Genomic DNA, 26,251 nt, shown 5'->3' with positions numbered 1-26,251 from the left:
CGTACAACTCCCTATATAGAGATTAATCGGTTGAAGTATATAAGAGCTTAACGCTTACGGTTGATCGGCACCGCGGCGAACGGCATAAATCTCGTGCGGAAATTCGTGGTTAAGGGTACCAGCAAAATCCCGTGTCTCCAGGTCGATGAGTATATGGACCCTGGCATTCGGCTGGGAAACGTCATTCGGTGGTTGATAGCGGATGAAATGGCGAGTCGAGTTCGACGCTGCATCGGAGGGGAATTCCTCACAATAGAAGTCAACAAATTCACGAGGATTCAGGTAATCCATATCATCTTCTAGCAGACGGAGAATCACACGCTTTGCTTTACCCATCTTTAAGATCTCTTTATCGCAGTGTGACGGGGTATGAGAGATAGGGAAGGGGGTGTTTGAGGGTCCCGAGTCGCTCAAGATCATTTTAGCCCCGGTTTATTCTTGGTTAAATACTTGGCTAGTCCGGCGTAGCACGCACCTCCCAGACCAAATAGCGGGGGATTGGGAGGGCATATATCAACCCACCTACACTAGAGGCCTGCACATTTGACAGTTGACCCACTGGGACTGCTGCAACGAACCAGTCCTGCGACCTGCCCCGCCTGGACACAGAAGAGACACCTCTCAACCAAATTACGTACTGTCGGATATTGTGGCACAATCAAGCTGGATGGCAGTTGTAAAAGTAGTGCTAATGCAGAAAAGGCTACATAAATCATCATGAATATCGGTATACAAAGGCCTAAATGGTACTTGAAATCGGCATTTCAAACACACGAATGCCTAGGGTTAGTCCTACAGCTTTGCCTTTTCCTGGGCATGCAACTCGCGCCTGGCAGGCCCTCCACGGCTTCCATCTCCCTGGAAAGTATCCTTGTCGTCTTTGTACTCTGTTCGGAAACGCCACTTCTGCGCCAGATGTTCTGGGAGACGCTTCGTGAACGCAAGGAAAGTGTAGTCGCCTAACACAGGTAGGAATTTGAATGCGCTGAGTGAGATGTGTTAGCATCCGTTAGCATACCAAATAAGAATATAACTTACTGCCCACTACCGCCACCAGCGACGAAAAGATTCTTGTAATCGGGATGAGAATCCATAATGAAATCACCCGAAGGCGTGTCAGTATACCAGCAGAGCGCCACCCGATCAAACGGACGATCGGCTAATTCTGGGAGAATCTCACGCAGACCGGTCCTGAGCCGGTCTTCTCCATCAGGGGGAGTAAAATTGGCGCGTTGACGAGGAGGGATCAGAGGAGGCGACGAGATATTAGCCTTGACACTCTGATGATCCTCGGCGGTAGGCGCACGTGTGTAGCCCCATCCATGCACGGCCATTTTGAGGGTCTTGGTATCTTCATGCGAAGGGAAGTTGAACCAACCCGTATTGAAGTTGGCATAAATGGGAACATCTTTGTACTTCTTCACTTCAGCATCTGTAAGGGGCGTGTACCCAATTACCTGGGCTGTTGCCAGGGTTGAGTTATACATATCGACTAATCCGGAGGTCCAGGCACCAGCAGCAAGTATAAAGTGATCACCCTCAATTGAAGTTCCCGCAAGAGTCTTGACAGCCCTAACCCTCTTCTGTGAGTCTGTATCGAGACTGATAACTGTACCAGCACGACCGCAAATAAAAGACACACCAAGTTCAAGACAATCGTCGCGAAGCTGGCTGACAGCCTTACTGGCGTCTGCCCAACCGGCCTGCTCATTTAAGTAGCCGGTGAAATTGGGCGTCGCGAGAGTCCCCGTTAGAACAGGGTATCTACTCTTCGCGGCCGCAGCACTATCCAGCTTTGCCCAGGGCAGCTGTTTCTTGGTTAGCGCAGCAGTCGTCTTTTCAATCCAGGCCCGCCCGTGTGCGCTGGTGTTACCAGTGAGAATGTAGGGTGATTTGAAGAATATCCCTTTGTATTTTGGCAATTGGGACCATTTGAGGTATGCTTCGTATGCAATGTTCAGATAGTCCTCATCGGCGTAATCGAAGCGGATAACACGGGAGATATCCGAGCTGGAGCCATCCGGAACCTGATATTGTTAATCTTGCTTTATTCACCCAAAGAAAAGAAAACTTTACAGGTGGCATGTGGCGGTCAACAACTGTAACATGTTTGTAGCCCTCCGACGCAAGCTTGGCGGCGGTAGACAGGCCGAAAATGCCTGCCCCAACGATGACGATTTTACTGTTCTTATCCATCACGTCAATTCAACGTGTTCAGTACGAACTTTCTCTCCAGAATAAGAGAAGATAGAGGGACACAAGAAGATGGGGAAGAAAATTTGGGAAGATGGAGTACTCGTCATATATAACCCCACATGATAAGCTTCCCGGAGTAAAAGGGTTTCTCCGGTCACGTGGCCGGGGTCTGGAAATGCTTTCTCCTCTCCGCACAACTATGGAAGAGGTCTTGAAGTTAATTTAGTCTGCAATTTTGTATGTAGGAAATTATGAATCCGCCTCGGGTTTACATGACCATATTGCCTGGTTTAGTTCATTTCTGTATGTCCTACTATGCTCCCTGCTTCAGACAGCCTTGAGACCCTGGGCAGCATGTCACTCTTGGGAAAAAAGGAACAGGCACTTAGTACTGGGCCTGTACGCAACATGGACGAAGTCCTACTACTGCTGGCAAAAGCGGTTTTCTGTGTTTCTTCAGCGAAGTCCTGAACTGAAAACAGAGGTTATACGCAGAGATACTTACTAAGGGACTAACACTGAAAATTCAACTTTTCTACGTGCGTAGTTTTACCGCGAAATTAAACTAATTGAGTAGTATAGTATTACTGCCAGGGCAGAATCGCCCCAGCTAGCACCCCCACGCCAAGTCGTGGCTATAGTGCTTCCATAACAGAACTAAAGGGACGAGTTGAGGTTCTGAGATGACTGATATAACGGCCAGGTCGTCATAACGTTACAGCCATATCGCTATGATCAGCTCCGCAGATGCCTAGTCTAGCGACAGTGCTGTTTGAGATAGTCATGTAGGGCGTGTATTAAGAAACTGCGACGCCATTGGTACTCATGACAGTGCCGATTGATAAGGATGGGTGTCCTCCTGAAAACATGTCTTCGGTATTAAACGTCCTCCAGAGCGGGGACATGGTCTTCTCGATCTTCGGTAGCAAGCGTGCACCGTTTAATTTTATCGTATTTGTTGGATTGGGCGCGCTACAAGGCAGGGTAGACGAACAGTATATGTGCCTCAGAAATCCCAGTAAATGTGTACTTTCTTTTACAGTAAAACAACTAAAGAAGGTGAACCGATATCGGAGGCCCATAGCTGTAAAGACTTGGTCTTCGCTAGTGGGCAAACCCTATCGCTTTGTACCAATAATAGTCCATCCAAGGCCCTGCCACATCACATTGAATGGTACCAAGGTGGCTCTATTGAGACAAGAATACGTGTTAGACAAACGACAGGGGAAGATAATACTACTTTTGGTGCTCCACCCAGACCCATCAGCTGAACGAAAGCGCTCAGACTGCCTTTACAGACTATCATCAATGTGAGGTCTCAATACTATTGAGAAGACGCTATTCAAACGTTTGACTTCGGGAGCTGGAATCGCGAAATATGTACTCCGTATAGAAACTTTATGTTTCCCTCTGGAGATATATGATCATCTCGGCCAAAGCCGTATCATAAGGACTGGGTTGGACTTATCATGTGATTCCCAGCCCTTTCTGTCCCTTCGGTCTTTTCATTCTAGGGCAGTCCTATATAGTTACCTTCTAATATTTTGTCTCTCCGTCAGAATATTAACCAACTATTGCATACGACATAATACTAATGGGCCTTCGGAGCAGTCCCAAAGTAGCCTATCCAGAATAGGAGGAATATGCACTGGATGGTTCCTTCATGCTAGGTATTTCAATATCCAGAGGTGCACATCCAAGCAGAGGTGCCACCCTGAGGTCTCCAATATGTGCACGGCTTATGATTGATGGAATAAAAATAGTCGAGTATTTCTTGGCTGAGCTCATGCTTCGTGTATTGAATAGGATACATTGCATGTATACCCGAGTCAGACAAGATTCCGACGTGCAAAAAAGTACCAAACCTTCAGCCCTGCTGTAACGCTTCCAGCTGAGGGGTGATGAACTCATGATTTGAAGCTCTCGATGATGAAAGATTTCCAGTCTCTCAGCGTGGCGTTCTCCAGCTGTGTTGTGCATACCTATGCACAGTGAAGACTTGCATCTGCATACAACCAAACCCCGAGAACGTGAGGACGCGTCACATTAACAGGCCAGCTATACATGATCGACTATAGCTCAGTCATTATCACACCATCCCAGACATTCCGAAATAAACACTAGGACCTGAATCTGACTCATGTGAAGGGTGGGGTTCACGCCCATATGATGTCGTCGAGCGGAGAGCAGGTTCATCAGTGGGGCATCTACCTTGTTTCGTAGCTCTTGTATGGCTACTTCCTTGATCATCGGCGGGCCGAAGCCGTCGCGAGCACATGCTTGACGCTGGATGGGGAAACAAATGAGGAGAGTACATGCATCAAGGTGGGTACTGGGATATGCAAGTGCGGACTCTCCGAACGCATGCTGCTCGCTGTGGTCCAATACCCTTACTCTGCTGCATAGACACGTAGACATAGACCTGGTAGACACCATGCAATACAATAATGGGTGCATTCTACCCGGGTTTCGATTAATATACAGTAAAGAAGAGATTGCGCGTTGAGCAGGAAATGGTATTGCATGACTGCAACAGTGTGTCAAGTCCGAATTGACGTATCCAAGGATTCCCCTCTTGATCCATGCAACTATCGGGGTAGGATCCTATGGACGATTCTATTGAGTCTGTAATATTTCAAATTATGTCATACGTTATCAAGATCATAGGAAGGGGAAAAGATATAAGAGGATTCAGTCCAAGCCGATCCATTCAGCATTCTCAATTACCTCTTCCACAGGAAGACCACCAAAATCAAAGGAAAAAAAGAGAGAGAAGGGAGAAAATAAAATAAAAGGAACGAAAAAATTATCAGCAAAATTGGATTTTAGCAAGAATGTCCGACAATCTTGAGGACGTCTTCGAGGAGGCGATCGAGGGCATCGCCGCTCTCAAGTCCTTCCCGTACAGTGACTTTGCTCACAGACTGCATAACAAGGTCCGAAAGCCTTCACGGCACAATCAAACAGTAATGAGCTTCAGCAATACATTGAAAACGCACCAAACTATCCCCCAGATGATTACGATGCCGACTTCAACATCGATATATTTGCTATATTCGACCTTTTGTACAAGCTTTCGATACCGTCGGGCAGTGACGGAATCGCTGGCGTTGATAGTCAATATGATACAGAGAATCTGAAGAAATACGTTAGCCAGGTGAGTCTATATACAGATATTATCTTACTTTGGACCGTCTAACAGTCCCTGGTAAATGAAACAGGGAAACTCAGAAGTTCGCTATCTCGAATCCCTGACCAGCCTGATGGGATTTTGCTTGTGCGAACACATTAATTTCGAGCTCAAGTCTCAGGGAAAACGCACCATAGATGACCTCTGGCATGTTGATGGCTTTCAAGACTACTGCTTGGACATGATCCAAGGCGACTGGTTTACATCGGCCCACATATTGACGGACATTGACAGACATGACCATCTGTTTAGTATTTCGTGGCTGCTCATCGCTGACTACATGCAAGACAGAGACCATGCTTTCCGCAACTTTCCAACCTCGGGCGGCGACTTTCAAAGCAGGGCAAGCTACCAAACCCTAACCAAATGGTCCTATAATCTGTGGGCGAGTGAGGGTAAAGGAAATCCCGCCAGAATGGATCAGATCGTGGAATTCTGCGGCAGGATTGCTACAGTTGGACTTTGTCCCCCGGATCCTACAACGGGGATTCAGCGCCCTACGCCTGTCTCCAGAGTACTGAAGTCGTTCTATGGCATGGGGATGGAGGTCTTTGATGATGGTGACTACCAAAGGGACCTACAAGACAGCTTGGACAGACTCGATGACAAAGAGGACATTATAAATGAGTGGCAGACGTATTGCCAGACTTTTACCAAGACTTGGATCGAGGAAATTCGGCCCTACTGGAAAAAAGGAATTTACAACGCGTTTCGAGATAAGCAATGGGATGCTATTAGATGGTGGGAGTATATCAGTGCGTTGACCTTCCTAATGTCGGTGTCTGCAGTTTCTGATATTGGGCATAGGTTATGATGACCAAAATACATTTGGCTGGGGGATCGATTACCTTCCAGTAGAGAGCCAGCCATGGATTGGTGCTAAAGTCCAATATCCTGAATGTACCATCCTTGCTGGAACCCCGATTACGCTTTCTGATGGCACGAAGCGACCGGTAGAAGCGATTTATCCGGGTGATCGTCTGCTGACCCATGCAAGCCCCAAGACGGCTACCACGGGCATGCAGTACCTTATTAATCAGCAGGTGAAGGGAAGACTGATCGGATTCAGTGAGTGAATACCTAAAGCAGCTATTAAATGGGACTAATCAAGAATGCAGATGGAGAAAGCCCCTCTATTCTAAGCTCGCAGGTCTTTCATACTACAACTGGATTGCGGGCTGTGGACCCAGAGGCTGCGCAGCGTTTGAACCCTTATCAACGGATTGGCCTCCTGGCCACCGGGCATGTTGTCTTTCGCCTGGAGCAAGACAAATATACTATGGTCGAGATCAAGTCGATTCGAGAAACAGAAGAGTCAACCTTTGATCAAGCATATACGCTTGCATTGTACGGAGAGCAACAGACATATCATGTCCACAGCTATCTGGTGGACACGAATAGCCCACGCCACACTCTGCGAGAAACAGTTAAAAAGCTGCGTACAGTTCCCGGCAGCAAGCGACTGGGTATGCTGTCCCAATGCCCGGAGATGTGGCCAGTTTTCCAGAAGTTCGATGGTCAATGCATCGATCAGCGGCTGAACTGGGAATTGTTTGGGAGTTACGAGTCGCCAGATGGTGAGAGCCCTATTGTAAAGAATTCAGTCTCGTATGAAGAGCACCTCAAAGTACGGAGGTCCCTGTTTCAAAGAAAGGGTATTCCAATCGACAGCTTGACAAGAGGGTTTTCTCTTACGCCGCATCACCCAGACAGACTTCCAGCTGGGTACCAACTTCCCACTCTGAGCGTAGTCGACGGGTATCTTCTGGTCGATGAGGAGGTGCAGCTCCGGAGTACATATGACCCTCGCGAGAGATGCTTCCGATGGTCTCGGGAGCTCCAGCAACAAGGCTTATTTGAGCATGGTGCAGTGCAAATCAATTCCAAGGCAGTATCTGGTACGGGCGTGATCTATCTTTCCTCCGAGGAAGAATCGCAGACAATGCCTTCCCGAGAACAGGTTCACCCATTCAAAGCCCATGCCCGAAGCCTGGAAGAACTGCCTGCTACCAAAGAAGTTGGTGGTGATGGATGGAGTAACGTCGATAACTGGGAGTTGACTCTAGACCGAAGTGTTTGGCCTCCACCTGCAGAGGGAGAAGACGATAACCCCCCAGATGAGCCACAAGACCCAGTAGAAGGAGGAATCGTTGAAAATGGCTACTGGACAGGGGCGGGGGGATCAAGACCCACTCAGTGCGGTTTCCTGTGGTTGACCAGCTCCGGGACCAGATTAACAAACGTTTTAATCAGAACCTAGGGGCTTTTTACAAGGTGTTCTCGACGCTGAAAGACGGCATAAATACCTTTACTGTGGTGTTTAGCCGGGCTCCATTTGTTCCATTTGTGTCGGACTCTAATACCGGGCTTGATATCAAGAAGAAATTCCAGGTTGGATTTAACCCCGACCTGGGCGCGGATGTGACTCTACCGGCGCTCTACCAGCAGATGACATTTACAATCAATGGCTTGCACACGAAACTTAGGGGGTATTTTTTCGAATACGACCCAACCAAACGAGGATACAAGGGTGATCGGTAAGCGTCGGTATACAGAGGTAGCAGTCAAGGATACTAATCCAGCCAGGCACTTTGTAAAGGGGGACAAAATAAAGTCATCAGCAGTCGATGCCTGTCGATCAAAGATCTCGCATGCCTACTCTTCTGTATCCAATTTTGGTGTGGCTACCTCGTTTAATGAGAGGCCTCAGCCAGCTCCAGTCACAAAGGGCTTGCTCAGCAACACGGAGCCTGATCTCGAGGATCTGTATGACTTTGTGGGATACACCGAGGTCGAGGTGAGTACCTAGTTCCCAATTATAGAAAAGGAAGCCTTGACTCATTTGTCTGTCAGCTACACAACGAGACCCAAGGCCTGATTCGCAAAATGATGATGTACCACATGGACACAGACCAAAGAAAAAACATCCTTCGCGAGCCTCAGCCCACTCCAGGAACAGACATCCCCCACTCTTTGGCCGAAGACCTACCGCAGGAGCTGAAGGACTTTTTCAAGGATAAATATGCGCCTGCCTTTATCTGTCGCTATGTGGGCCGAACACAGAAATACTCGAGCTCATTCACGAAGCAAGAGATGAGGAACCTCTGGTACTGGTGGGAAGGCAGTGGTCCCAACAGTCTCTCCCAGAGTGAACATTACAATGATATTAACCGCCTGGGCTCAAGAGTGGCAATGCAGCAATTATACCAGAAGCAGCTGGAACCATATATGAATGACCACCCAGAACAATGGGCGCAGGACCTACACGATGCGATAGTCGGCAATCCCGATATCATAAATGACTGGGTGCTAAAGCCAGTCGAGGGTGTGAGTATATCTGCGTTAGGTACTATGTTGCGAATACTGGCTAATCTATTGTTGGGCTTTCTTTAGGGCATCAATAAAGTCAACAAGCAATGTAACATCTTGGATGCGCTGAGTCCGTCGGTTAAGTGGGCCCAGGAAGTGTTTGAGGTGTTCATGGCTGCTGTAGTAGACCAAGGGGCAGGATCCGCAAATATCGACGATGATGATCAGGACCAAAAATATCAATGGATCCATGATTCCATGCACGACTTTATTGTGGCCGTGTTGAATGGTGCTGACTGGGTGACTGGCAAGATAGAGGAGTCCTTGAAAGAAGACATCCTCGAGTTTGAGAAGGAACACGGATTGAACCAGCAGGCAGATGCAGAGCAACGGGCAGAGGCTATCCTGGAGAAAAGCTCTATCTTCATGAGGGAGATGGCAAGCTGGATATCCACTATCGGTAAAGGCTTGCAGGCTGCTTTTGGAGGCGCTGCGCTATTCAAATGGGCCGGCGAGGCCATTGACAAGATCATCGATGATATTGGAGACAAAGGAATGTCAAGACTGAAAGGGATTGGGAGCATCTGCATGGTCCGTACACCAGATGTCTTAAAGACTTAAGACACAGGGCTAATGAATAAAACAGGTCGGGGTTAGTATCGTAAGTGCCACGCTGAGCCTTTACAGCCTGGTGAAGAACTGGGACAGCACGTCCGATGCTGCCAAAGCAACGGTTATCATCGAGGTCATTGGAATGGTGGTGGATGCAGCCGAAAGGGGCTTTGATGCCTTCAAGGCCTTCAAGTCCGGGCCTGCCACCACAGTGGAGGACCAGGTCAATATGGAAGTCCTGAACGACAAACTGTCAGAGGTGATATCAGAGAATGGCGAGAAGTTTGGGGAGATTGCCCAGGAAATCACTGGCGAGGAAGACTACCGGACGGTGATTGGCGATAATTTGCAGGGCGAAGGAATCCCGACCGAGTTTTCGGGCGAGGAAACCTGGAACGAAGAGCTTTCGAGTGTCGCCGAGGATGTTCCACCGGGATATGAAGACGTGGCCAAGAAGTTTAACATCTCTGGCAGCCTGCTGCGCATCCTGAACGCTATTCTAGGAATAGGTCTGGTGGTGGCCATGTCATTTTCACTGGCCAACGATTGGAACTCGCTCTCAGACACTGGCAAGGTTCTCGGGGTGTTGAATGTAATTGTTCAGGGATTGACGGTTCTGCTGGATGTCATCGACGTCGGTGCCGAACTGGGACTGTATGTCGTGACCGGGGCGATGAGCGTGGCCTTGCCTATCCTAGGTGCGGTTCTAGCTGTCATTGGGGTCATTCTTATGCTGGTGCAATTCTTTATCAACCTCTTCACTGGCAAACAAGACCCTCCCGATCCAATCAAGGACTTCATCAACGACGTGGCTCACAAGCTCATTGCAGCCTTCGATAAAGCCCCCGAGCCCCAGCTCACCTACACTCTTGATAACGACAAACCCAGCGCCGGTGGTGTTACCACCCTAACCATTGAGGCCGTCAATAACTCCTCCAATGACGTGACACTATCTCACACCACCATCTCGCTATACTCTGGCGACGACGACGTCTGTCTATTCCGGAACGGCGCAGACGAAACTGATTTGATTCAGCTCGTGGAGGAAACCGATGCTAACGCAAAAGACGACGGCCATACATATCTCACTCCAAGCACCGTCACCGTGGGCCAGTTGCCGCCTCCATCCAAGCTGGGAAATACCTCGACCTACTACCAGTACGATCTCCAGGCTGCGGGCCCACCAGCAGAGAAGTCCAAGAGTCTCCAGCCTCTCATTTTGAAGAAGGGAGAGAGGCTAAAATCCATTTGGACGGGTAAAGTTAACGGAAAAGGCGAAGATGAGGAACGCTCCACCAGCTGGATTGAGCTGGTTGAGGTCGGCCTGAAGGATAAGTGTCAGATGCAGTTTATGTTAACTCGGGTTTGAGCTTGACGGCCTTTGTTCCTTGTGTTGCTTCAGTATACACTTACGTTCATTAAGTATTACAAATATCTGCAAAGTAATGCTTGAGGCAAATCAGCCTTCTTCATTCTATATCTTACTACTCAGTTAAGTCTGCGTATACATAGTTTCCAGATACACTCTTTACCTCGAACTCCTGGCCCTTCGCCCCATCTTGGGGCATGGCTATATCCCTCATGCACCTGATGTACTGCATTGTATCTGCTAATAATCCTGTCGTAAGTCCCGGTTTATGGCAAACCCCCCCCCCCCTTCTGCTGCGCTGATCACATCCCGTAGGAGAGGTCCGGTCTCACCGCGTACAGTTTCTTTCAATATACGATCGGCCACCTCATCATCGTCGTCTTCACTCTTGTATAAAAGATCATTTTAAGGGCAGTATGGTGAGCCCCTAAACGGCTGGTCTTTGGACAGGTAGACCTCGGTTTAGTCCTAAAGATTTGGCCGAACTTGATGGCTACTATGGAATGGGCCGTTGAGACGATTCCTTGCTTATATTCAGTTATGGTGTCGGTATTGGACTAGGCGTTATTCGGAGATAATTATTAACAGCATGTTATTTGTTTGGTTTCAATTATATGTTAATAATATGCTAACATCCCCTGGGTAGTATATGACGGTTTGAAGTAAAGCTACGTTGAAAGTCCCCGGACGGAGAGTAAGTATATATTCCGCAGTGTTGATACCATACACATTGCCTACAAGGCTTACGTATATATGACACTTGAAGATAAACCACGGTAGAGGTGATCTTTGAGACGTGAGAAGTGCACAATTACCGCAGTGAGATGGCAGAGATTTTTCCTCCCTCGATTCTGCCTCTATTAGATACTAGTGATGTGAGAACCTGGATTTTCCGTTTATCGACCAGAGGGCGATAAGATAGCTAGGGTTTTGGCGGTGAGATGTCCGGAGAACCAGGACCTCTTCAAACTCCGCTCACGTGAGCCTGAGAAGCGGCTGTTGGTCAGCATTGAACGATTCCCCACAATCATAACTGCGGCCGGAACTGTTTTCGGAGCCCGTGGAATCTCCCCCATACTCTTCCCTCCTCCTATCACGCAATAGGGCTTAACAGCGTCGGAATCATCTTCGAAGGCATGTCTATGTCGGGGGAGCAGCGAAATCGACAAGCCTGTGAACCGTGCAGGTATGGTCTGCCTTTCCTTGTCTAGAGTCTATTCTAACTGCACATAACCAGACGTAAGAAGTCCAAATGCACGGCTGAGAGGCCAGTGTGCTCATTTTGCCAACGTCTAAATCTGCAATGTGTCTACCTCCCCCGAGAACAGGCCAAACCAGACGGAGATGGGAACAGGGTTATGAAGACGTGAGTGACTCTAGAGACTTCAGGTATTTTAAGGGTATTGTCTCATATCACAAAATATAGAAGGTCAACGAAAGAGCGATTTCAAGCCCTTGAGTCGGAGATCACTAAGATCTACGATATCTTGACGTATGTTGGATACCCCTGCAACAGTGATTTAATTCATATAATGCCCAGAAGTACATTGACATTGAAGCTCTCTCCACACCCACAACGATGCAGCGGCGCATGAAACTTCAACATCCCGGAGCGGAGAGCCACGGGAAGGCTCTTCCATCGAGATGCCAAACCTGCTCCCACGGGTAGGAAATTCTAGCACTATCCCAAGTTTTGAGCCATCATAGTAGGTCTCAAATGCCCATCCTGAACATTTGTAATCGTGTATCCCATATCATGCCAATCTAGCTAAGTTACACAAGTCTCGAACCCCCGGTGGAGGCTTTAGATCATTTCGTGGAAGTATATCGCACCAGGATACATCTCCAACCATTGCCATTGTTTAACCTTGATGGCCTACGAGATCGCTTGGTGACATCTTCCCGATTTCTTCTTTACGGCTTCCTCGCTCTCTCTTTGAATTTCGGCAGCCATGAATTTTATAGGGGCAGGGAACAAGAGGCTATCGAGGTCTATACTCGCTCCGCACAAGATGCGACCATGAAGCTGGCTGTGGAAGGCATCTCGAAGATAGAGGTTATAGAGTCGCTATGTATACTTGCTCTAAAGGACTTGATTGGTAAAGCGATGGGTCTCTATATCGCCACTGAGCGGATTATGCTGATCACGTAACTCAGGTCAGAAGCCGGCTCGTGCGTGGATGACAATCGGAACTGCCTCTCGCCTAGATACTTTGCGAAGATTAACACGCCATTGTACTTCCGGTGCACAGACCGAAGATAGGAGTGCCCGATGTCATTGGTCTGTGTTCATACTCGAAAAGGCCTTTTCCCCCCAAGTCTTGGATCTTTCGTCATCTCAAGATACACCTGATTATCCCCTGAGTGCCCCCTTGCCAGCCTCACCGCCAGGCTACCGGGATGAAAACTGTCCCCCTGATCTACATGTTTCTGAAGAGGTTAATAAGGACCTCGGCATCAATGCATATCACATAGACATGGTCTCAGTGTGGGGCGACCTTACGCGATACTTACATGGGATACGATCTGGTAACGTCGAAACGCCTTGGTTGCCCGAGTCAACGCACGCCAAGCTCAGTGTGAGGCTGTATGAGTGCGAAGCCAAGTTACCGCAAAGACACCTCCTGAGAAATGTTTCTTTCTCCAAGCGATCGATAGCTGAAATTATGCAGGAAAAGGAATACTGGAGCCCTTGGCTGGCTATGCAAATGCTCTCCCATGCATCACCGGCTATCCTGAATCACCCATTTATCCATTTAGTCGCGATGCGTGGTAATCGGGGTGTGCCTCAATCACGTCTATTTCTTCAACAGGCCGTGGATCTGGCGTTGTTTCATTCCGGCTGGGTGTTCCAGTTTGTACAATTTTGCGAGAACCTTCAATATGAGATCAACGATCCATTGATTGGACACGCAGTTGCGGCGACAGCAACTATACCATGGCTTTTCCAGTTTGCAAGAGACCCCAAGGTCTCAAAGAGAGCATGCGATGACCTTGGCAGGTGTGAGAGATTCTTGAGCCGTATTTCCTTAACCTGGCCACATATTACTCGCAAGGTATGTTTCACACCGGGCAAACCACCACTCATCCGGTGAATTTGTAACTTCTGGTCGGTTTCTTCTTGGATCCATGGCTAAAAACGTCTCATAGCTCGAGATCCTTCAGCGCCTCCAATATGTTGCGAAAGAAAAGCCCCAGGAAGTACCGGGCGGTAGTATAATGATATCCTTCCAACCTCAAATGCTCTGGGAGCTCCTCGATCCCAAGGTCTGCCAGGTGCCACAAGACGACCTTGCCTCGCAAGGCGGTGTCTCACAGCATTCGGATGTCCCAGACACTAGGATGCGAGTTACCACTCAGTTCGTTCACCCACTCGTAGATGAGCAAGCTGAACAGTCAAATCCTCCCAATCCTGCCGGCAATGCTATGTACTCCTTTCCGCCAAGTCCAGAGGATCTTGAGCAGGTCTGCCTGGATGAAATCCTTGCCCACTTTCCACGCGAGGAGTTCTATTGGCTAGAGGGATAGGTGTAGGGATTATGTCTCCTTGCCTTGATGATTGCTTAAGAACCATTATGATGACAGATATTTTATATTGTTGTTACCTTTTTCCTGCATTGTAGTCCGCCACTACTTGAATTGTTGATTTGTGTCTCCTGTGTTATATTACCTCAGCCACTACCGTACGGACTCGATCCCCTGCTATCGCTTTCATGTCGGAAAAGGTAATACAATCCCACAAAATAAATGAAATGAGACAACGATGGGTTTACGAAAAGTATCGATGTAATCCTACCATGACTATAGTAGTATTATATGGTGTATGAAACCTTTAACGCGAATACTTAGCATGGGCAGATGGTCAATTAGGAACGAGTTCATATAAAACCACGCATTAAAATTACAACCGATGGCCTCAAGCTGGAATATGGCCGCGTCTGTTTCTCTTTCCTAATTTCGACCAAGTTAAGCCGCCCCACATAGCCCTACTCTACTCCATCTCCACCTCTTGACTTCCCCTCGCCGCTTGCTGCTCACTTGGTAGAGCTAGGTATACCAGTGAGGGTATACAACTAGGCGCACGTAGTGTTTCAATATCAGACCTAGGCCTGAGATAATCTCAGAAGTAGTAGTGTTGTATATGTTACACTGGACTTAAATCCCGTCATTGGCTGAACTTTTGGGATAAACAATCCGTTTCTAAAGTCACAATTCTCCTCCAACAAGACGAGAACTCGGATTTCATGAACACAAAGTCACTGAAGAGTCTTATCCCTACCACGGTATCTGCGACTGTCAATTGCCTGCCACTGTTCGGTCCAATGCTCTGCAACTTGGCCCAGCACATTCGAGCAAGTTTCCGTCGATCTCAGGGACCCACAGCACAGGCCAGTCAAGCTGCAAGAGCTTTGTCACCTTTGATAACTTTTATACCGAGTCCCAGGTACCAAGCTACCTATTTGGTAGGGTATTCCATAGCTGATTCAACTGGCGCGGCTGACAAATACCCAAGCGCAAGGCACGCGTTCAACTGGATGATTGCTTGGATGCTGTTGTTTGCTGCGAAACACTCCGCGGGAAAAGTTAACAGTAGCGAAGAACATTACTCTCCGACTTTTATTGCCCGGATCCATGCCATAGTGTATGAGGGGCGCGGGTTTGTTTAATATAGCTGAGAGGAAGATTGAGGATCGGGTATGCATCCGATGATTTCCCCACAGCCGGCGATGCACCCGGGGTTTTTTCCCCTCATCGGGATAAAGTACGCGGGATCTTGCACCATCGCCCGGCAATGCCTCCGAATTATATACGATTATATACTGCCAGCCCTGATAGTATTTAAGCTATACCTCGTCCCCGAGTCTTTTCCATTGTTGTATTTATCTATTAATCAAGAAAACACAGCAAAAGTGAGTCCCTCTGTATTCCTTTTGACCAATCAATGCAGACGAACAACCGCTAATACTTGTGTTATAGTGTCTAGCAACCTCGTCCCTCTCACCGTCATCAAGGGCGCCGGCCACGAGTTCATTCCCCTTCCCCAGGGCGAGAACGCAACTACAGCCGACTTCCATTCTATCCGCACACAGACTGAATCCCCCGCTTACTTCACCTCGGGGTTCTATAAGATCGAGGCTGGCCCTCAACGACCCGCCCACTACACTTTCGAGGAGACGAAGTATGTCCTGAGTGGCCAGATTGATGTTTTGGTATGCTGCCCTTATACATACGACAAGATATATCTTTAACCCTACGGGGCTTAAGTACACATATTCTTGAATAACGTTAACATTTATATTTTTCCTTCATAGGACGAGGCTACCGGAATCACTCACCACCTAGTCCCAGGCGACTTTGCTTTCTTCCACGTCGGATCCAAGGTCAAGGTGCGTCACGACCCTCTTTATCGTTGTCCTCTATCCCTATGTTCCCCTTACCGCTCATGCAGCAAGACATTAGCTGACATTGCTCTAGTTCTCAACCAAGTCACAAGGATTTGCCTTCTACGCTGTTACGCGACCTGTTCGCGCTCCCCACCCTAACCTTCAGGGCCGGGAGGAGAGCAAGTCTAAGTTGTAAAAGTCCATGAGATAATGCATTCTTTCTGTCTATGTCAAGTATGAATTTATAGATGAATAGATACTCGTCTTTACCTTGCACCATATTTGTCTGGTTGAGTAACAGTACCGTTTCGAGTAGTCAGAGAATATGAGGAATAAGACGAGATCTATTGACCTCAAGCCCGGCATTTTATAGGAGGTACTAGTAAATGTCGACTAATGGGGCTTGGAATGTCTAAACCTAGAAAATAAAATGATTGTATCAGCAATTATATCGGAGGGCTACGTTGAACTATCACCCGAGCTACGCATAAATAGAACTGAATATATAATAAATGTAAGCTCTCTCTTATGCAATAGCATGGCAGGTGGAATCTGTGGCTTCTATTGTTGTGTCATTCTAATCTTGGGCCTATGTCATAGGGGGCGTAGGAAACGTAGGGGAACATTCCCTCAACGCCTGCGGCAGGAAATAAAGCACTGAGTAATCAGCGAGTCTAGGAACAGGGCGAGGTAGGGTTTGCTTCACGTCACAAGCCTCGGAACCCCGCGGCAGGTAATATAACAACGCCCCACCGTTTATGGATAAGCCCAACGATAAGGGCAGCGGTTCCTGGCGCTATTGATCTGCTAGTGCAAATGCAGTAATCGTTTGGCCCCCACTTGTCCAAGTTCTCTGGAAGCGAGCATATCAAATTGCAAATAAACTCTCAGGCACCGCTAAGGAACGACTAAGGAACCAGGGTCTCTCGAACTAGGGCAACACTTCAATCATATAAAGTGGATAAGACCCAGTGTGCCCGGCCGAAAATCTTTCCTCTTCTTGTTCATGTCGCTCCTTCCGAAATCCTTCAAAGTTATATGCTTTTCATTCGTTTCTACTGATCAAATTTGAACATACATCCAATAATGCATGCTCAATCCCTACTCTCGTTTGCCCTCGTGGCTTTTACCTCTTCAACCGTGCTAGCTGACGAAGTGGCCACTCTTTTACTGCCTGAAATGTATGGACAAGATCTTGTTGGAAAGGTCATTGGAACTGTACAGGACCCCAGCCGAATTCATACCATCAGACAAAGATTAAACTAAAACCTGCAGGATGGCCCCCTAACCACATACGTGATCAACTGCCACCCAACGCCTGAGAATCAGGACTTTCAGCAAGTCGGGGATTGTGACATCTCATCGCAAGGCTGGACCGTCACCGGTGGCCCATCGACCATTCGTGCCGTGTTTGATTACTCTTATTAGTATGTTTCTATTCCCGGTTACTGAGAGCACCAGGGCAAGTTGCTTAGCTAGAACAGCAACTTGAAGGAGGACTGCTCTCTCATTTCCTCCACTTCCCTCTCCTGCGCCCTGACTATGGAATACGGCTCTTCTACCGAGGTAAACGCCGGTGGTACTGTCGGCCCAGCCAGCAACTTCTACCAAACCGTGACCATCACCGGCACTGAATTAGTCTCCGGATCCGCTTCCGCACAGAATACTCCCACTGCCACTCATGCCACTGCCACCCCTACTGACACCGCCACTGGGACCACGTCCGCCACTCCCACTGTTACTGGGTCGGGCAGTGGGCAGCAGAAAGCCGCAGCGAATACCGAATCCTCGACGCCAAAGGCTAGCCAGAGTACCAATGCGGCTCCGGCAATAGTCACGGGCAATGCTAAGTGGGCTTTTGGCGGCGCTGCAGCTATGGCTGTGATTGCTATGGCATAAGACTAGGTCGCAATGCAACACAGCGTACTGCGCTATTAAGCCATATGTTCGATCCAGATGTATAGTATGCTGGTAAATTATGTTGCCCACATGAGCCTCCGCAGTTATTGATGTCTTGTGACTAGACTGACACCTTAATATCCACATATGTACCTATACATAATAATACACTGTATACCTTTCAGATACCTGTTCCGGATAGAACTTTATCCAAGACAAAATATGTAAGATCCTCCCTGTCAGGATATGCAACTAACTGCGACGACCCACACTGAGGGCTATTCTATGACGACACATACAATATTCATCATTGCCTTGCTTGGAAAGGCGACCCATCACCGTCACCATTGATTTATAGACAAGTGCTGTCTGAAGGGGAGATATATTTGCTCCAGCAGCTGGCCTATGGATGCACGGGTTGACACTTCGATGTATAATTGGCGTATTAATATTCGAACTAGGTAAGAAATCGAACTATATGCGACAGCAGCTGGTACAGTCATGCTTATTTCATCTGGCTTGGGTGGTTAGACATGCCAGATGCTTGCATCCTGCTTCGTGGTATAGCTCATAATCCCTATCCTGAGTGCCTGATGCCAGTCTGGCAACAAAGCAGATTTCTAGATCCGACTGGGATGTATAAAAAATATCGCCACGTCGGAAAAATTGAGTACATATGTTGGGTTGCCCATAGTCATATCGATTGCAAGATGTTTCCATTGAGACCGCTCGGCCGATCGGCCGATCGGTATATTCGTCCTTTTTAAATCAGGCCTCAAAACTCCCACTAGACATGGGATCCCAAGGTTCTCTACAATTAATCTACCTTGCTTGCCAATCTTAAAAGTTTGTTTCCATGAGTGAGAAAAACATGGTATCGAACAATGAATTCGGCGCGCTTCATCTAGAGTCGGACCTGAGCAAGGTATGATCGCATGGGATGGGCAAGGCGACACGCACAATCCTAGGTGAGAACCCATCATGATTAACAGGCAGAGGAGAGCAAGAACCCATTCTAGGATCATATAGTGGAAGTCCACACTGATCATTAACAGGAACTTCTCCCCCGCAAAGAAGTGGACTACAATGCTCTTACTCAGCGCCATGATAGCACTGAGGTTTGTTATTCGTTTCCACAAGACTCACATAAGGCGAAGACTAAGAGGTTCCGGCAAAGCTTTCTTACATCTACTATCGTCTCGCCGGCAGCATCTCACATCACATCTGAGTTTCACGTTGAATCAGCCATCCTTTCCTCCCTGATAACCACTATATTTGTACTCGCCTATATGGTATGTTTGGGTTCACACGACGCCGAAAATATATTTCGAGATACTGCTGACAGCTTCCATGTTAGTTTGGCCCGCTTATTCTATCTCCTCTCAGCGAGCTGTATGGCCGTCGTCTGATACTTAACTGTACCAACGCCGTCTTCACCCTGTCCCATATTGGCTGTGCGCTAGCACCAAACGCTGGAACATTCCTCGCATTCCGCATAATATCTGGCCTTGCAGGGTCGGTAAGTCTATCTGTTGGGGGAGGAATAGTTCCGGACCTTTTCGATGTTCATGAACGCGGTGTGCCTAATGCATTAGTCACGACGGGGTCATTGTTCGGGCCTGTATTAGGGCCTCTTTTTGGGGGAATAATCACACAAAGAGCCGGTTGGCGATGGATATTCTGGGTTCTTCTCATCGCCTGCGCAGTTGTGTCAATTGCCATGGCGGCTTTCACACTAGAAACGAATGCAGCGGTGATAATCCGTCACAAGGCATCAAAATTACGAAAGGAAACCGGCAGAGAAGATCTCCAGAGCGCATACGACTCCGAAAAAACCTCCACCAGTTTCAACAATCCTTGGCTCCTAGTAGGTCATGCAATTTCCCGCCCCTGGAAAATGCTCCTCCATTCCCCTCTGTTGGTCATCCTTTGCATCATGGTAGGCCTCATCTCAGGTCTACTCTATACCCTCCTTACAACCACCTCTTCCTTCTTTCAAGAGTTTTACAGGTGGTCTCTCGAGACCGCTGGTCTTGCATATATGGGCCTCGGTCTTGGCAGCCTGGTCGGTCTTATAGTGTTTGCGAAGACTTCCGATCTCCTCACCGTCCGGCTCACCAAGGCAAACAATGGTATCTTTCAGCCCGAGATGCGCATAGTGACGGCGTTCCTCCCGGCACTGTTCATACCAGTGAGCTTTTTTGGTACGGCTGGTCCACGCAAGCCCAGACGCATTGGATTGTTCCGTTGATCGGTCTAGTACCCTTTGGCTTCGCCCAGGTGGGAATCAATGCGACTGCTCAGGCGTATGTAATTGATGCGTCTGGACCCTTTGCGGCATCTTCAATGGCTTGCGTGACATCCGTGCGCTGTCTTTTTGGTGCGTTCCTGCCACTGGCTGGGCCTAGTCTTTACAGTCATCTCGGCCTGGGATGGGGGAACTCATTGTTAGGCTTTGTTAGCCTGATCATGCCTGTCTTGACGATAATTATCTATAAGTTTGGTCGGAAACTTAGGGAGAGGTACCCGTTGTATACAGAATAAGAATAGACCGTTTGCCGTTTTCAAATCCCTCCATATATTCAGTTGTAGAACTGTCTGTCTTCGCGAAATCCACCGTGAAGATCTATAACCGTATCTCAAATAGGCTAGTTCATGCCGATTAATCAACCAATATCTATATTTCTCAGGCGGACATAGCTCTTATCTCAAACTACTCTACCTTCAGATTAGGGCTTGACTAGGCGTTCTATAGGCCATGCCGTTTCCGGTTAGCTCTTAGTTAACGTAATCCACGGGCGAGTGGCTATCCCGGGCGAGCGGCCACGTCAACCAATTTTAACTACGCTTGAAGAATCTATATATTTCAACTATCAACTATGCCACTAAAAGTAGCCAGAAAGTTAAAAGATTCTATTGAATAAGAAGGTAGAATTCTACTAGCAATCTTAGCTATTAAAAAATAAGAAATTTGTACTATAGCTAAAGTAGTATATATTTATAATATTCCACGTACTACCCTTCGGAGACGTTTGAATGGCTATACTTTTCGAGCCGAAACGCGCGCCAATGGCTATAAATTGATTTAAAATAAGGAGAATTTGCTGGTATACTAGATTTTATCGCTAGATTAGCGTGGAGCACTGCCTCGACCTGTTTATGTACGAGAAATGGTTAATATCTTACTTTTAAAACGTGGTTTTACTGATACTTCTACTACTGTTGGTGAAAACTGGATATATTCTTTTATTAAATGCCGTGAGGAGTTAAAAACTTAATTTTCTCGTTGCTATAACTATCAGCGCGCTAAATGCGAGGATTTTAAGCTTCTACGTGAATGGTTTAAGCGTGTACAAATCACTATAATGTAGTATGGTATTTAACCGGACGATATCTATAATTTTGATGAAACTGGCTTTGCAATGGGCTTAATATTTATTGCTAAAGTAGTTACTTGAGTTGAGTTAGCTGGTAGACCTTTTCTTCTATAGTTAGGGAACCGGGAATGGGTTATTTCTATTGAGTGTATTAGTTCTAGGGGGCCTCTTCTATCTTGTTTTATTTTTAAAGGCAAAGTCTATATTGAGGGCTGGTACGAGATGGGTCTATTATTAGATTGACGTATAGAAACGAGTGCAAATGGCTGGACTATCGATAAGATAGGTCTATGTTGGCTGTAGCGGCTATTTATACTATTTACTGTTGGCCGTACGGTTAGTCGATATCGGTTTTTAATACTTGATAGCCACGGTAGTTATTTAACACCTCGGTTTGATGATATATGTAGTTAAAACGATATTATACCTCTCTGTATACCTGCGCACTTATTTTATCTATTTTAGCCACTTGATATAGGCTGCTTTGGTCCCTTAAAATGCGCGTACGGACAGTTGGTTAAGAATAAGATAAGATTAGGCTTTAACTATATTGATAAACTTGATTTTTTTGAAGCCTTTCTTTAGGCGAGAGCTTAGATATATACTACTAGTAATATCTGCAGTGGTTTTTTAACTACTGGTTTTATTTTTTTTAGTCCTGAGCGCGTACTATCTCAGCTGAATATTTAGTTAGAAATAATATCTCTAGGTAGTAGACCTAGTAGTAGGTCTATTGATTTAGTGTTTAAAATATCTTATAATCTAAAGTAACTATAAAAGTAGGAGACTATGTTAAAGAAGCTACTTAAAGCTCGTACAAGGAGCCTTGACTCGTCTACTAAGATGGTAATAAAATAATTTTTTAAAAGCTATGAACGAGCTTTAAATGAAGCTACTATTGTAAAGTAGAAAGCTAGGGAACTACGCGCCGCGAATATAAGAATATTTAAAAAGAAAAAGCGCTTTACTAGATAGATTACTATAAAATTAAATGCTTTAGTTTAGAAAGTTTAGAAGCTTATATAAGGTAGAAATTCTACTGTAAAGTTTATAACTACTGTCTTAGTAGATATAGGTGCTCCGGTAGAAAGCCAGCGTGTATATACTCTACTAAGGTATTCTGGCTGTAATATACTAGGATATAAAATTACTCGGTATTTTAATCGTCAGACTATTTAAATTTTCTATAGAAATGCATATTTTTCGGTGTTTTGAATAGCTTCATTTCTAGGAGGTGCGTAGAATTCTGATGTGGTGACCGCTCGCCCGGGATGGCCGCTCGCCCGTGGATTACGTTATCGTATTCTGCTGACTAAGCGACAGTCTTGATCATCTTCAATAAGCCATCGGAAAGTCACAGGCAATATACATATCGGTTTAGCTTTAGGGGCGCCTCGGGCAGTAATATATGCCATGAACGATCGCACCGCCTTAGGCCGTCAAGGCCGTCCTACCTGCGAACCATGCCGCCAGCGGAAAGTCCGTTGCAACAGAAAGATGCCGTGCTCGCACTGTTGCCGCCTACAGCTCTCGTGCGTCTACGAAACACGGCGCAGGCGTGCGCCTATCAGGGCACCATCCAGGGCTTCGCCACGACTGTCCTCTTCCAGGACACCGCCTGCTCAAGAGCAGGAGCTTCGTAATGGGACACACGAGTTTCCTACCAATCAAGACATCCTAGACAGACTTATCAAGGTCGAGGGGCTTATTTCCGACCTCAAGGCATCTTTCGATCATGGTAAAGCATCCCCTGCCCCGATAGAGCACGATCAAGATGCACCGGGTCCCGTTCTAGTACCGCCCGCCCAGCCCCCTGAAGAAGCCCCGATGGGCGAAGGGGTGAGGGGCAGCTACGTTGACAATTCAGTGTTCGTCAAACTGTTCCTGGATGTAGGTTCGACACCTGTTTCCATATTCCGCCGATCCTAATGTGGCCAGGATACGTCTCGACAAACCTCTGGAAGTGCCAAGCTACCAAACAGCTCATCAGGCCTTTCAATTCATCGCCCGTCCATGCAATACGGGATAGTTGCCACCGACGTCTTCGGGTATCAAGTTGATGATATCTCCATACCTTCCCAAACATACGGAAAACTATGGTCTCTGTACAAACAGAATTTCGATCCCCTGGTGAAGCTCTTGCACATACCCACAATACAACCAGTCATACTGCACGCCTCGGCCAATCCCCACGAGGCAGACGATACAACAATGACCCTGGTATACGCCGTTGCGTTCGCAGCTACGGCAACCGTGCCAAGGGCTAGATCAATAGAACAGCTCGGGTTTGAGAAGACACTCCTCCTGCGGCATCTCATGCAGCAAATGGACAGCGCATTTATGAGGGCGCAATTCCTGCTACGCCCAAGTACATGGGGCCTGACAGCGCTTGTAATTTATTTGGTACTTCCCCTCCCATCCCCACCTATTATTACCATACCCTAATGAGTATAGACGGCACTGAGAACTCACGACGCAACACGAACCATCTGGATACTGACTGGTCTTGCCATGCGCATTGCCGAGTCACTTGGGGTCCACGTAAACGGCACTCGTCTGGGTCTGGACCCTTTTGAGACTGAGATACGACGGCGGCTTTGGTGGCATCTAACTGCTCTCGATGCCACTGCGCCTGAAAGTCACGGGTTCAATTCAACAACTGTGGACCGTAATCACACTTGTCTGCTACCGACCAACATCGACGACGTCGACATTTCTCCCCAAATGACAGAGCCGCCGATCGAGAAGGATCACTGGACTGAGTTGTCCTTTTCCATCATGAACCTGGACCTGTGCCGCAGCTTACGGCGCGCCATCGCTACAACCACACACAATGATGCCGGGACTAGAGTAGACACGATATATGAAACTGAGCGCAAGGTTGAGCAGCAATGGCTGCGACTCGCGGATATGACGAATCCACTATGTCGTGCTGCAGATGCTCTGCTGCGCATATCTGTCTTAAAGACACGTTTCATCATGACGCTTCAAACATGGCTTTCGACTACCAAAAGTACGGATTGCAGATACAATCACCTCCCTCAGTCGGTCTTCACGACTGCTATCAAATTACTCGAGGACGGATATCTGCTTCAGTCAGGGAAACTGTTCGAAAGCTTTGCGTGGTTCTATCAGCAACAACCTCAGCTGTACGCATTGTTCCTTGTGCTTCGCACACTGCACGCCTCACCCGGGAGAGCCGAAGCGGATAGGGCATGGGTTGCGGTGGATAATTATTTCACCTGCCTCACTGACTTTGAAGAGGCGTCTGAGATGAAGGGTAGGACGAGCTGCGTTTGGACAGTCCTCGGTCCATTGCGTGATAAGGCCAGAGAGTCGTCTGCGCAGATGAGTCGCGAAGCGCAAGGACTGGTAGCAGGGCAAGCATCGTCTACACTATCCCCTGCCCACCTGAGACAGACAGGTTCTCCCGATGAATCTGGCCCGCCCCTCTCAGCCACTGAGATTAATATGCAGTTGTCGCCATTCCATGCCACACTCGAGCCTTCGGCTTTACATGACATGCTTGTGTGGCAGGATTTCTCAGATTTGATCAATCTCGATGCAAGAATGTTTTAATTAATCAATCTAGTAATATAGGGAAGGTTCAACAACAGCCATGCCATGTTAGTATCCAAACAGCTATATGTGTCATCTTTCCCCAGTACTCTGATGGAAAGCTCGCCGCGTGACGTAAAAATAAGCACTAAGTCGTGGAGACCCGCTCGGGATCAAGGCTAGTCTAAAGCTTATGATATGGGGCCGTGGTAAAAGACAAGTGTCCTACACAGAGCTTCTGGTACGCAGTTAATGTAGCTCTAGAATGGTTTGCTTAGCATAATAGCATGAGCTCTGTGCTCCACTTCAACATGTGAGATGAAAGAACACACTCCCTCCAGGGCTAGTTCTTCTTTTGGATACATCGCATAATCTCCTATTAACGACATATAGCGAGGGACTGAGAGCTGGAATAGAGTTCTAGACCCTGTTGCAGTTTTTTAATACACACAGGGGTATCATAGGTCGATATCAGTCAAGGTGTACTGCTAAGCCTCAGCCTTTGCCTATTTGGGAACACCCATAGCACCCTGCAGACCATCTATCATGTGAACCAACAAGAGCGTGTAGCACTTCCATCTGTCTCGTAGTATAGCAGTAGTCTACGTGTCTTCTACATAACTCCTTGGATCGCTATGTAATTCACATGCACCTTCCCGGAGTACTTACTCGCATTATCATTTTCAGAATTCATCTGCCTAGCCCTAAATACATAGTTATATTAGATCCTATAATGACTGTAGGTACCGGATCCCTGTTCACTAGAGCCAACAGAGAGAGCCGGCCATCGGCCAATAAGTAGACGCTACGTACCGATAAATTACCTACCACCTATTAGATACTAGATCCCTGCGTCCATACTATATATACAAACCCATCACAACCTCCCACCTCTCCTATCTACACTCATACACCTCGTCCACTCAATCAAGCAAGACAGGTACTTTCCCCCAATCCTCCAACTACAGAGTACTAATCTCATCCCATATAGACGAAACGGAAACCCCACCATGAAACTCTCACTCAACCTCATCCTGATCATCGGATCCGCCGCCATCAGTCATGCCACTCTAGTCCCGGTCCCCGGTGCCACTGAAGAGCTTTGTGGACGTCTCGGAGTCATGTACTACGATCCTGATAATCTTCCCCATGGCATGGAGGTCCACGAAATACGGAAGTGTGCAGGCCATCCCTTGGGTCGCGAGAACTATTGGGGCTGGGGGGATTACTTGCCGAGATGGTTTCCTTAGGTATTAAGTACTTTGGGGGGGGGGGGGGGGGTATCGTGTTTTCAGGAACAATTCTTCCATATGGGGTTTTGGATGCAGGGAGCTGCTCTGGTGGTATTGATGGTATT

General features: G+C 47.5%; 8 protein-coding genes across 8 annotated transcripts; 6 read left to right on the top strand and 2 right to left on the bottom strand.

Moving 5' to 3' along the window:
• Nucleotides 1–54: 54 nt before the first annotated feature.
• On the bottom strand, nucleotides 55–420 carry ANOM_006586 (uncharacterized protein; the record flags this gene model as incomplete). Its single annotated transcript, XM_015551842.1, has 1 exon — nucleotides 55–420. One exon carries the CDS (start codon nucleotides 418–420, stop codon nucleotides 55–57), a length of 366 nt encoding a protein of 121 aa, XP_015407085.1.
• A 372-nt stretch (nucleotides 421–792) lies between these two features.
• On the bottom strand, nucleotides 793–2,196 carry ANOM_006585 (NAD(P)/FAD-dependent oxidoreductase; the record flags this gene model as incomplete). Its single annotated transcript, XM_015551841.1, has 3 exons — nucleotides 793–985; nucleotides 1,039–2,027; nucleotides 2,077–2,196. 3 exons carry the CDS (start codon nucleotides 2,194–2,196, stop codon nucleotides 793–795), a joined length of 1,302 nt encoding a protein of 433 aa, XP_015407084.1.
• Nucleotides 2,197–5,030: 2,834 nt separating this feature from the next.
• On the top strand, nucleotides 5,031–10,676 carry ANOM_006584 (uncharacterized protein; the record flags this gene model as incomplete). Its single annotated transcript, XM_015551840.1, has 10 exons — nucleotides 5,031–5,098; nucleotides 5,164–5,353; nucleotides 5,418–6,141; nucleotides 6,194–6,454; nucleotides 6,505–7,587; nucleotides 7,647–7,923; nucleotides 7,973–8,183; nucleotides 8,240–8,713; nucleotides 8,780–9,286; nucleotides 9,342–10,676. 10 exons carry the CDS (start codon nucleotides 5,031–5,033, stop codon nucleotides 10,674–10,676), a joined length of 5,130 nt encoding a protein of 1,709 aa, XP_015407083.1.
• A 1,136-nt stretch (nucleotides 10,677–11,812) lies between these two features.
• ANOM_006583 (uncharacterized protein) lies at nucleotides 11,813–16,287 on the top strand (the record flags this gene model as incomplete). The annotated part of the gene is made up of 11 exons (XM_015551839.1): nucleotides 11,813–11,862; nucleotides 11,914–12,042; nucleotides 12,103–12,168; nucleotides 12,236–12,382; nucleotides 12,459–12,775; nucleotides 12,834–13,732; nucleotides 13,827–14,182; nucleotides 14,904–15,139; nucleotides 15,654–15,886; nucleotides 15,989–16,063; nucleotides 16,152–16,287. The coding sequence occupies 11 exons, from the start codon at nucleotides 11,813–11,815 to the stop codon at nucleotides 16,254–16,256; spliced, it is 2,613 nt and encodes an 870-aa protein (XP_015407090.1). The 3' UTR covers nucleotides 16,257–16,287.
• An 859-nt stretch (nucleotides 16,288–17,146) lies between these two features.
• On the top strand, nucleotides 17,147–17,959 carry ANOM_006582 (uncharacterized protein; the record flags this gene model as incomplete). Its single annotated transcript, XM_015551838.1, has 3 exons — nucleotides 17,147–17,278; nucleotides 17,336–17,487; nucleotides 17,545–17,959. The coding sequence occupies 3 exons, from the start codon at nucleotides 17,147–17,149 to the stop codon at nucleotides 17,957–17,959; spliced, it is 699 nt and encodes a 232-aa protein (XP_015407089.1).
• An 871-nt stretch (nucleotides 17,960–18,830) lies between these two features.
• ANOM_006581 (uncharacterized protein) lies at nucleotides 18,831–20,210 on the top strand (the record flags this gene model as incomplete). Its single annotated transcript, XM_015551837.1, has 3 exons — nucleotides 18,831–18,884; nucleotides 19,015–19,251; nucleotides 19,317–20,210. 3 exons carry the CDS (start codon nucleotides 18,831–18,833, stop codon nucleotides 20,208–20,210), a joined length of 1,185 nt encoding a protein of 394 aa, XP_015407088.1.
• Nucleotides 20,211–22,799: 2,589 nt separating this feature from the next.
• ANOM_006580 (fungal specific transcription factor domain-containing protein) lies at nucleotides 22,800–24,915 on the top strand (the record flags this gene model as incomplete). Its single annotated transcript, XM_015551836.1, has 4 exons — nucleotides 22,800–22,894; nucleotides 22,947–23,226; nucleotides 23,275–23,739; nucleotides 23,791–24,915. 4 exons carry the CDS (start codon nucleotides 22,800–22,802, stop codon nucleotides 24,913–24,915), a joined length of 1,965 nt encoding a protein of 654 aa, XP_015407087.1.
• A 989-nt stretch (nucleotides 24,916–25,904) lies between these two features.
• On the top strand, nucleotides 25,905–26,144 carry ANOM_006579 (uncharacterized protein; the record flags this gene model as incomplete). Its single annotated transcript, XM_015551835.1, has 1 exon — nucleotides 25,905–26,144. One exon carries the CDS (start codon nucleotides 25,905–25,907, stop codon nucleotides 26,142–26,144), a length of 240 nt encoding a protein of 79 aa, XP_015407071.1.
• Nucleotides 26,145–26,251: the final 107 nt, after the last annotated feature.

The sequence above is a fragment of the Aspergillus nomiae genome (genome assembly GCF_001204775.2).
Source record: "Aspergillus nomiae NRRL 13137 chromosome Unknown contig00126, whole genome shotgun sequence".
In the NCBI taxonomy this organism is placed as follows: domain Eukaryota; kingdom Fungi; phylum Ascomycota; class Eurotiomycetes; order Eurotiales; family Aspergillaceae; genus Aspergillus; species Aspergillus nomiae.
Note: the sequence above shows the minus strand (reverse complement) of the source record. Positions and strands in the feature narration are given on the sequence as shown.